The sequence below is a fragment of the Macaca nemestrina genome, chromosome 1 (genome assembly GCF_043159975.1).
Source record: "Macaca nemestrina isolate mMacNem1 chromosome 1, mMacNem.hap1, whole genome shotgun sequence".
Lineage (NCBI taxonomy): Eukaryota > Metazoa > Chordata > Mammalia > Primates > Cercopithecidae > Macaca > Macaca nemestrina.
In genome coordinates this window covers 189723649-189734219 of record NC_092125.1, presented here as the reverse complement: position 1 = coordinate 189734219, position 10571 = coordinate 189723649, and the positions used below count along the sequence as shown (strand labels likewise).

The 10571-nt window shown below is 54.6% G+C and overlaps 2 protein-coding genes across 6 annotated transcripts; both read left to right on the top strand.

Moving 5' to 3' along the window:
- Window positions 1–96: 96 nt before the first annotated feature.
- On the top strand, window positions 97–5054 carry LOC105494896 (diphthamide biosynthesis 2). 3 transcript variants are annotated; one of them, XM_011763877.3, is made up of 6 exons: window positions 97–2004; window positions 2278–2390; window positions 2648–2871; window positions 3068–3751; window positions 3838–4014; window positions 4095–5054. In XM_011763877.3, exons 1-6 carry the CDS (start codon window positions 1858–1860, stop codon window positions 4217–4219), a joined length of 1470 nt encoding a protein of 489 aa, XP_011762179.2. In that variant the 5' UTR covers window positions 97–1857; the 3' UTR covers window positions 4220–5054. The 3 variants fall into 3 exon arrangements, with proteins under 3 accessions (XP_011762179.2, XP_024652741.2, XP_011762180.2); XM_024796973.2 differs by lacking the exon at window positions 2648–2871; XM_011763878.3 differs by lacking the exon at window positions 3068–3751.
- A 1568-nt stretch (window positions 5055–6622) lies between these two features.
- LOC105494897 (ATPase H+ transporting V0 subunit b) lies at window positions 6623–10026 on the top strand. Of its 3 annotated transcripts, none has more exons than XM_011763880.3 (8): window positions 6629–6794; window positions 7543–7591; window positions 7820–7903; window positions 8032–8109; window positions 8319–8388; window positions 8502–8553; window positions 8755–8945; window positions 9715–10026. In XM_011763880.3, exons 1-8 carry the CDS (start codon window positions 6728–6730, stop codon window positions 9739–9741), a joined length of 618 nt encoding a protein of 205 aa, XP_011762182.1. In that variant the 5' UTR covers window positions 6629–6727; the 3' UTR covers window positions 9742–10026. The 3 variants fall into 3 exon arrangements, with proteins under 3 accessions (XP_011762181.1, XP_011762182.1, XP_011762183.1); XM_011763881.3 differs by lacking the exon at window positions 6629–6794 and adding an exon at window positions 7002–7289; XM_011763879.3 differs by lacking the exon at window positions 9715–10026 and having other exon boundaries at window positions 6623–6794; window positions 8755–9708.
- The last annotated feature ends 545 nt before the right edge of the window (window positions 10027–10571 follow it).

Below are 10571 nucleotides of genomic sequence, written 5' to 3'. Positions count from 1 at the left end.
AGCATCGAACTTGCATATGGTTGAGGAGGGCTATAGAAAGGGACTGCGTGTGTGTGGGGAGGGGGGGTGGGTGGGTGACAGGGAGGTGAGGGAGAGAAGATCTCAGCCGCAGAGGAGAAAAGAGGAAAGTAGGACCTAGTGTCCATATGTTCACTGCTCCCCGCTTACACAGGACCTCCAGCACAGGATGGTCAGGGATCAGTCAGCACCAGGGACAGCTCCTGGCCTGCTCTTGCTTTTTTCCCTTAGCAGTGTGGCCTCCCTTTCTGTCTCCTCAGCTATAGTTTCACCTAGGCTGCCTCTCAGGTACCCCAGGCTTCTCCTCAGTAAGATCTGAAGAGCAGGACTGAGTTCTCCCCACTTTTATCCTTGAGCTTTCAATCTCCTTGTGGGTGATGGGGAATTGGTTACTCCCACATTCCTCCCATCCCTTCCCTGTTCAGTAGATCTGGGTTTGATGCTGATTGTGCCACTGAATTAGTGTCTTATTACACAGGCAGTCTCTTTGAACCTCAGTTTCCTTGTCTGACAGAGGTATGTAAAGAGGGCATTTCAAGTGATGGTGCATGTGAGAGTGTTTGCACATGAGTAAACATGGGGGGTAGAGGGGATGTGAGGAGCTGGAGGGTAGAGGTCTATGGGGTATGCCCTGGGGGTATTGATGGGAAGCAGCGTGTTTGAGGATGGCTGGGGCTGTGCAAAGCATCTCCTGTGACCTGAGGATGTGCCAGTCATGTCCTTGGTACCATTCGGGATATTTCTTACTCCAAAGACTGTAAACTCTCAAAATGAAGTGCCTAATGTACAGTAAGTGCTCAGTATTTGGCTGATTAAATAGCAAATGCTTTCACTGCATGCGATATCCAAAGAACTACTTTGTAAAGTTTTGTAGATAAATTAATTTGACTCTCACAACAATCTTATTAAGAGGTACTATTGTCACAACTCCCCATTCTTCAGATAAGGAAATGGGCATAGAGACATTCCTAAGATACTCAGCAGCAAGTGACCAAGCACAATATTCAAACCCGAGCTGGTCGGCACCAAGTTTAAAGTTATGCAGTGTAGCCGGACACGGTGGCTCAAGTCTGTAATCTCAGCATTTTGGGAGGCTGAGGTGAGTGGATTGCTTGAGTTTAGGAGTTGGTGACCAGTCTGAGCAACGTGGCAAAAACCTGTCTCTACAAAAAATACAAAACTAAGCTGGATGTGGTGGCGCGCGCCTGTAGCCCCAACTACTCAAGAGGCTGAGGTGGGAGGATGGCTTCAGCCCAGAAAGTGAAGGTTGTGGAGATTGCGCCACTGCACTCCAGTCCGAGCAACATAGCGAGACCTTGTCAAAAATAAAGAATGAATGAAAGAATTATGCAGTGATACTGCCCAGAGGATAGCGTGCACGTGAAATGCTTAAGTGAAGTTGGTGCTCCTGATGGCCGCGGGTGGGCTGAACCGGACTCCCAGCGCCCGAAAGGACCGCCAGGGGAACTACAATGCCCACAAGGCTCCGCGCCTTCCTCAAGCACTTCCGGCTGGTCTGGGACTCAGGCAGAACATTGGTTCTCTGTGCGGGGCTTGGTGGCGAGGATTGGAGGGCGGGAGCTGTGCTGATTTAGGATTGGCAAAATCGCTATCAGCCCCGCCTCTAAAACCCGGAAGTAACCTCCCCGGTAGTCCCACGTGTAGCGCGGAAACAGGAGTTCAGATGGCTGAAGGGGATGACCACCGGCCGAAGGCCGACTGTGATTTCCCTACCCCCACAAGGCGATTTTGATCCCCTGAGTGCTGCTCCTGAGGACTCAGACCCCGAAGCTGTCCCAGGGAGGTCCCCGCTGCATCCCACAACCCAAGCTGTGCCTCATGGAGTCGATGTTTAGCAGCCCTGCCGAGGCGGCGCTGCAGCGAGAGGCGGGGGTGCCAGGACTGCTCACTCCTCTCCCGGACCTGGACCGAGTGTACGAGCTGGAGCGAGTCGCTGGATTTATCCGCGACCTGGGGTGTGAACGAGTAAGGACAGACTTAGGGAAGGGTGGCTCGCCTCTGTGGGGATGGGTCGCCCAGAGGATCCGGATCTTGGGGGATTTTGTGAGGGCGAGAGGGTGGGGGAATCAGTCTGTCCGCAGCGCGTTGACCATCCCTCCCTTCCACCTACTACGTGGGGCAGAGTGCACCTCTGGGACCGGGGGCTTTGAAGGTTGAGTGGGAGCTCCTGGAATATTGCTTTAAAGAAGCCCTCGGTGGGAGAGAGGCTGTCCCTGACTCCATGGTTTATGCTTATAGGTTGCCTTGCAGTTCCCTGACCAGCTATTGGGAGATGCTGTGGCTGTGGCTGCACGACTGGAGGAGACGACAGGGTCAAAGATGTTCATTCTGGGGGACACAGCCTACGGCAGGTGTGAACTTGGCCTTAGGTGGGCCAGGCCTGGGGATCCGGGGCTCATGGGGTTTTACATCTATGACAGTGTTTGCCTTCAATGGTGGTGTTTCTCCTTGATGATAATGGTAGTGACTCCCCTCCTGATGCTAGCTCCCTTCATTGACAATGTCTTCCTTTAATGAAACCATTTTATCCACTGACCACATTTTCCAGTGATGACAGCAACTCGCTTCCAGAAGAAAACCCGTTTCACTGATGCTATCTCCCCTGCAGCTGCTGCATGGATGTGCTGGGTGCTGAGCAAGCTGGAGCTCAGGCTCTCATACATTTTGGCCCTGCCTGCTTAAGCCCCCCAGCCCGCCCACTGCCCGTCGCCTTCGTCCTTGGTCAACGTTCTGTGGCCTTGGAGCTCTGCGTCAAGGCCTTTGAGGCCCAGAACCCAGACCCCAAAGCGCCTGTGGCGCTGCTGAGTGAGCCGGCCTGTGCCCATGCCCTGGGTAAGGGGTTTTGCCTGTGTATGCACAAAGGGTGGGCCAACTGCTTTCTGCCTTAATTTCCCCATTTCCGTATACATCCATAGAACTCTTGATATGGGCTTGGCCCCAGCCTACTGGGTCATATTTAGTCTCCTGGGGATGAGGGAGCTCCTGCTTTGCCAGGCTCCAACATCAACACTACCTCCTTCTCTTCCAGAGGCTCTGGCTACTCTCCTGCGCCCACGGTACCTGGACCTGCTAGTCTCCAGCCCAGCTTTTCCCCTGCCAGTGGGTTCCCTGAGTCCAGAGCCTAAGCCCCTGGAGCGTTTTGGGCGCTACTTCTCTCTTGCCCCAGGGAGGCGTCTAGAAGAGTATGGTGCCTTCTACGTGGGGGGCTCTGAGGCCAGCCCTGACCCAGACCTTGACCCAGACCTGAGTCGGCTGCTTTTGGGGTGGGCACCAGGTCGACCCTTCTTCTCCTGCTGCCCAGATACAGGGAAGACTCAGGATGAGGGTGCCCGGGCTGGACGGCTAAGGGCACGAAGACGATATCTGGTAGAGAGGGCCAGAGATGCCCACGTTGTAGGGCTGCTGGCAGGCACACTGGGTGTAGCTCAACACCGTGAGGCACTGGCCCACTTGCGGAACCTGACTCAGGCTGCCGGCAAGCGTAGCTATGTGTTGGCCCTGGGGCGGCCCACCCCCGCCAAGCTTGCCAACTTCCCTGAGGTGGATGTCTTTGTGTTATTAGCCTGTCCTCTGGGTGCCCTAGCCCCCCAGCTTTCTGGTAGCTTCTTCCGGCCTATACTGGCACCATGTGAGCTGGAAGCTGCCTGCAACCCTGCCTGGCCACCTCCAGGCCTGGCTCCCCACCTCACACATTATGCAGACTTATTGCCTGGTGAGTAGTGGGGCATTGCCTAAGCTGGAAACCTGGGGCACGGAGTCAGGGGGTGAGTATGGATTTTCTTTCCTCCTCCCTTTCAGGCTCTCCCTTCCACGTGCCTCTCCCACCACCTGAGTCAGAGCTGTGGGAAACCCCAGATGTGTCACTCATTACTGGAGATCTCCGACCCCCACCTGCCTGGAAGTCATCAAATGATACTGGATGCTTGGCCCTGACCCCACGGCCCCAGCTGGAACTGGCTGAGAGCAGTCCTGCAGGTAAATGTACAAGTCTCCACTCTCAGCTGAACTCTTTCTCCAGATGCAGTGCACTCAGACTGAGCCCCCTCCCTCTACAGCCTCATTCCTTAGTTCCCGGAGCTGGCAAGGGCTGGAGCCCCGCCTGGGTCAGACGCCAGTGACAGAAGCTGTGAGTGGAAGACGAGGGATTGCCATCGCCTATGATGATGAGGGAAGCGGCTGATACCGTGTGGGGCCGGAGACATAGATGGACTTATGAATGGCTGCTAGGACCTTTAGTGTTCCCTGCACCAACCTCCCATCCCCCTGCCAAGATCCTTGAAGGACCCTGGAAGGAGGGAGAGCAGGCAGCCTTCACTGAGGATAGGATCCATCTCTGATCTGTCCTGGCACTGGCACAAGCTAAGCATATGCCCAGTAAATGCTTGTTGTTTGGCTGATGGAATAAAGGGCTTAGGGACTTCCCTGAGGCCTCTGGACCCATCTGTCTTCCTGGGGGCAGCCCAGGACTTTTGGCCAATCCCAGTTCCTGGTCTCCAGTAGAGGGTCTGTCCTTGTCAAAAGGCAGGTGCTAGACAGTCTAGACCACGGTTTCTCAAACTCATACCTGACATTTGGGGCCAGATAATTCTGTGTTGTGGGGCCTGTCCGGTGTATGGTAGGGTGCTTAGCAGCATCCCTGGCTTCTGCCCACTAGACGTCAGAAGCACTCCCCCAATTGTGACAACTAAAAATATCTCCAGACATTGGCAAATGTTCTCTGTGGGGGCAAAATTGCCCTCAGTTGAGAACCACTGGTCGAGCTGGACGTGCACTGTCCAGTACAGTAGCCACTAAATACATGTGGCTAAACTTAAATTTAAGTTAATTAAGATTAAAAGCTCAGTTTCTCAGTCACATTAGTCATTCAAGTGTTCAGACAGCCACATGAGGGGACAGTGCAGCTACAGAATAATGCCATCATGGCAGAAAGTTCTGTTTGTTGGACAGTGTTGGTCTATACTGACTCTTATTTCTCAGGGAGATCACAGCAACCTGAATAAACCAGATACCTTTTCTCTTTGTTTCTTTTTAATTCATGAAATACTATAGGTCCTGCACAGGTCCTGGGATGTAGATGTTAACTGTATTTAACCAGATTCCTTTCCAGTGTACTTGGAAAGAGAGTTAAATATGCAGTCAGCATACAGTGAAACAGCCCTATCTGGGAGGAGGGAAGTCCCAGGGACAGCTGGATCCCACAGGAGACACCTGACAAGGACTGAGAGTAGGCTTCCCAGAGGGCATAACACCTAAGCTAGATCTTTTGGAGGAAAAAAATAATTGTCAGGAGAAAAGGAGTGAAAAAGACATTTGGGCTGAAACACAGGCATGAACCAACATGGCGGGTACTTCAAGCAAGTGTGGTTGCTGGGCCCTAAGGGTGGAGAGGGGTGAAATGAAAAGACTCGCCTCTTCTTCCCCACATTTGTTGAGAATCCTGTCATGGAGGGATTGTCTAGGGTACTGAAGGTGAACAAAGGAGATGTGGTCCCTACCTTCAGGGAATGCCTAGTCTAATGGTGGAGGTAGAGCTGTAAGCTGACAGGGTAACCCGGACAAAGTGGGCATCAATCGTGTTCTACAAATATGTACTGAGGACACACTCTGTGCCAGGTACTGGAAATACACCAGTGAGTGACACAAAAGACATGGTGCTTACATTCTTCCAGGGGGAGATGGACAAATAAAAGACTTGGTATGCCAAATGGTGATCAGTAAGTACCGTGAGAAATGTAAAGCTGGGAAGCAGAGGAGCGTTTAAGGGGGGTGGAATATTACACAGAATGGTCAGAGAAGGACTTTTCAAGAAGGTGAGCAAAAACTGAAAGGAAGTTACAGGATGAGCCGCATGGATAGTTAGGAGAAGCAGAGGGAGCAAGTGCAAGGGCAGTGACGTGGGAATATGGCTGGGACGTTCAAGCAAATAGCAAGGAGGGCAGTGCAGGCAGAAGAGAGAGTTAGTGGCGGAGTATTAGAAGGTGAAGTCAGCTGAGGGGCGTGGGGAGCCTAGCAGGCCATTGTGAGGACTTTGGCTTTTCTCCTGAATGAAATGGGAGCTATCAGGGCATTAAGACAGGGGAGTGACATCTTACTGATGCTTAATAAGCATCACCAGGACATCGTGGGAGCCCAGCAAACGCGCTTCCCTGCCACTGGGTTAGGGAAGGCTTGACGGAAGGACGATTTCGGAGGACGGTAGGTGTTAGCCAGGCAGCGGAACGAGAGCCAACAGGCGCGCTGGGCGGAGAGACGCTTTGAGCAAGGTGAGGCAGAGGGCACGCGCGGCGCCACCCGCCACTGGCTAGGACGCACGACGGCTAGAGAGGACGCCTTAGGGGCCCACGAGCAGGCTAGAGAATAAAACAGGGCTGGCAGGGCGAGGTGGAGAGACTCGAAAAGGACCGGCCAGATGTCGAAGTTCCTAGTAAGGAGGGCGCCCGAGCCTCCGCCGAGACGCGTGACTACAATTACCACAATCCCCAGCGCCTGCGGTTCCGGCGTCGCCTTGTTCTAGACGGGTGGCGGCGCTGCGCGGGGACCGGCGTGGGGTCACGTGGTGCCGGCGCGTCACGTGGGGGAGTCAGGTGACGCTGCGGGGCGGGCGGACAGACTGCGGGGCGGACGGTGGACGCTGGGACGCGTTTGTAACTCCGGCCCCACGGTTCCGACCCCCGCCGCCGTCGCCGCCATGACGGGGCTAGCGCTGCTCTACTCCGGGGTCTTCGTGGCCTTCTGGGCCTGCGCGCTGGCCGTGGGTGAGGCCGGGTCCTGGCGGGCGGGGGCAGCATCGCGGCCGAGCTGGCCGGGCCAGAACCCACCGGGGAAGTGGCCTGTGGGGAATACTGGCCCCCCGCGCGCTCTGCACCCCGGGCTTTTTGGACTGGCGCCTGCGAGGGCCTCTGACCCCGACAGAGGAGACCCGGATCTCTGGCTACTTGAGGAGGGGCGCGGGTGCGGGCGGGTAGGGGCCGCGAGGGCAGCACTCTCCCTTCCTGCCACAATCGCTGTCTCCCCCCGCCCCCACGTCTCACTGCCGTCCCCATTTTCTTGCTCTGACCGGCCTGCTTGGTCACAGGCCGGCTGCTCCGGTTCCTCTTTTCCCGGTCGCTTTGCCCTCCCCCACTCACAGCTTGTTGGGTAAACAGCGGAACGGACTGGACCGGCGGGATCTGGCGGGGCCTGGCTGGAGCGCTTGCTCCCTCGGTCCCGCCTCGGATTCAGGCTTGCGGGTGGCGATCCTGCCTGCACAGGTGCTTGGTCTGGGAGGTGGTTTTAGCAAGGGAGTGGCAGAAAATGGAGGCCTAAGCACAGGAATCTGTCTAGATAGCTGTATTGTCACCTGAGGGCAGCCTGAGGACGCCCCCTCAGGCAACCTGAGGACTCCCCTTCAGGGAGGTGGTCCTTCAGCTCGGCGCGGCCCTTCAGTTCGGCAGCTACTTTAGGTTGAGGAACTTATCTCTACAGAGCATCCCGTAACCCCCTTTTTTTTCCTCATTGCTGCAGGAATCTGCTACACCATTTTTGATTTGGGCTTCCGCTTTGATGTGGCATGGTAAGGGAGGGCAGGGGCAGGATTCCCTGCAGCCTCTCCTCTTTTCTCTGGTCTGAGTCCCTCTCGAGCCACACCACCGCCTGCCTGGGACATGGACCTTTGGGAAATATGCAGTCAGTTGTTGCATGCAGAAGTGGTGGTGGGGTTGAAGGGGGGTTGGGGGGCCAAGATTTTGTGCTCTACTTCCCTGCTAGGGCTGAATTGCTTTCTTCTCTGCCTCCACAACAGGTTCCTGACGGAGACTTCGCCCTTCATGTGGTCCAACCTGGGCATTGGCCTAGCTATCTCCCTGTCTGTGGTTGGGGCAGCCTGGTGAGTACTTGTGTGGTGGGACTGGGGGCAGGGGCTGAGTCATGGCAGGTGGTGTCACTGGGGTCTTAGTCATGCTGAGGGCAGTGACAGCTTGGGCTCTGCTCATCAGTTTTTTATCCTTCCACCAGGGGTATCTATATTACTGGCTCTTCCATCATTGGTGGAGGAGTGAAGGCCCCCAGGATCAAGACCAAGAACCTAGTCAGGTAAGTGTCAGGGCCCTCGGACTTTTGTCAGAACTAGCTGTGTTGGCGCTGCCTGGGTGTGTGATCTGACATACTGTTTCTGACAAGCCGCCTTGTGGATGGGATGTTAGCGGCGAAAGGTTACTGGGGACTTACTGGGCAGGAAGGATGGTTTCTTTCTCATTTCTTTCTCCTTTCCACTCCTTACCCCTAACCTCTACCACTACCAGCATCATCTTCTGTGAGGCTGTGGCCATCTACGGCATCATCATGGCAATTGTCATTAGCAACATGGCTGAGGTACGGAAGGCCAGGGTGGTGGCGGGAATCCATTCCGGTGTGTTCTACACATTGCTTAGAGATTGGATGGGGTGCATCAGGGTGGTTTCTGATTACTTTTCTTCTTCCCTCAGCCTTTCAGTGCCACGGACCCCAAGGCCATTGGCCATCGGAACTACCATGCAGGTGGGTGGATGGGTGTATGAATGCAAAATGCTGGGATTTCATGCCTGCTTCTACTCTCTCCCCTCCCAGCTTAGACCCCCATTTTGATATTCTCTCACCTACTTTTTCTGCTTTGCAGCGTGGGCATGGGGATTGGCCCCATTGGCCCATATCTCCCCCATTCCTGGCTTAGCCTCACTGCACCCCTCTCTATCCTCCCAGGCTACTCCATGTTTGGGGCTGGCCTCACCGTAGGCCTGTCTAACCTCTTCTGTGGAGTCTGCGTGGGCATCGTGGGCAGTGGGGCTGCCCTGGCCGATGCTCAGAACCCCAGCCTCTTTGTAAAGATTCTCATCGTGGAGATCTTTGGCAGTGCCATTGGCCTCTTTGGGGTCATCGTCGCAATTCTTCAGGTGATGAATCCCCTTGGGGAGCCTCTGTGTCCTTGTCCCCAACCTAGCCTTACCCTCCTTCTGGAGAAGCTGAAGTGCTCTCCTTCTCTACCTATAACTATAGATTCCCCCAAACAGCTTCCACCTCCTCATTTCCATCTTCTGGTTTTCTCCTGCAGGGGCTATTTTTGTCTCTGATTTGGTATCACTGACAACAGCCCTGTTTTGTTTTCCCCCTTTCTAATGCTTTGTATCTGTATAGCTCTCACTTAGTCTCTCCCTCTTTCTGTTCTCTCATTTTATCTGCCATGCTCTTTGTGCCTCCAGTCTGTATTCGTGATCTAGACTAGGATGGAATTTTGTCTGTCTATACCAGTCTATCATGGTGTGTTTGACTGCCTCTCGGAGCTATGTGTATTTCTCTGTGACATGCCTGTCAGTAGGACAGCATTGTCTAAATTGTGTGTGTCTAGTCTGTCTGACAGTGTGTGAGTTTGTGACTAAGGATCAGCCTGAGGGTCTGAGTGTGACTGTGGGTGCTTGACTGGGTTGACTCTTAGTGACTAGCTTTATCCATATGCCTCCTCTCTCCATCTGTCCCACAGCGTAACTCTGTGGTTGTCTGTCCCTGTCTGTCTGCCTTGTCTGTCACAGTGTGTCCATCCTGGTTAGTCATAAATCTCTTGTGGTCTGTCCATCCAACCATGTGCTAGGTCTCATTTTCTGTCATTTGTCACTGCCTTACGTATTCCTCTGTCCCTGCCTGATTTTTCCTGTTCTTCTTTTGCAGACCTCCAGAGTGAAGATGGGTGACTAGATGATATGTGTGGGTGGGGCCGTGCCTCACTCTTATTTATTGATGGTTTTCCTGGGACAGCTGGAGCTGTGTCCGTTAGCCTTTCAGAGGCTTGGTGGTCAGGGCCCTCCCTGCACTCGCCTCTCGCTGCGTGTTGATTTGGAGGCACTGCAGTCCAGGCCGGCTCTCAGTGCTGGGAGCAGGCTGCTGCTGATGACTCTGCAGCTGTGCACCTGTGTCCCCCACCTCCATCCTCAACCCATCTTCCTAGTGTTTGTGAAATAAACTTGGTATTTGTCTGGGTCAGTGCAGCTTCTGTTGCCCTCTTGCGCCACCGTTCACAGAGGAAGGGTAAAAAGGCCTTTACAAGCCTCATGCCAATCCCTTGTCAGCTTTCTGACTGCACACTTCTGATCTGCACAGAGCTTGCTCCTAGGTGGGGAGGCAAGGGTGCTGGGTGGAGGACTCTGTGGCCCCCAAACAGACTTGTTTGGGGATGAGGGAGTGTGCAGATATGGGCCCCTGGGTGTGTTTGTGCCTGTGGTCCTTCTAGGCCCGTTTGCTCAGGGCTCTGACCACCATGCCCCAATTGTCTAACAACATCTACTTACCTGGCTGTACTTTCGGGGACCATCATCTCCGTCCCTGTGAGGCCTGGAGCCCAGGCAGTGGTCTCTGCCTTCAGTGGTGGTCCTGTCCCAATAGCAGCCCCTCCCAGAAACCTGTACTCTGATCCTTGTTCCTAGGGCCCCCAGCTCCTCCCACCCCTGTCCAATCTCTTTTTCTCCTTCCGTGACCCTGTTTCCTGTTACCCTAGAAGCCCCAGCCACCTCCAGCCCACGCCTTTAAGG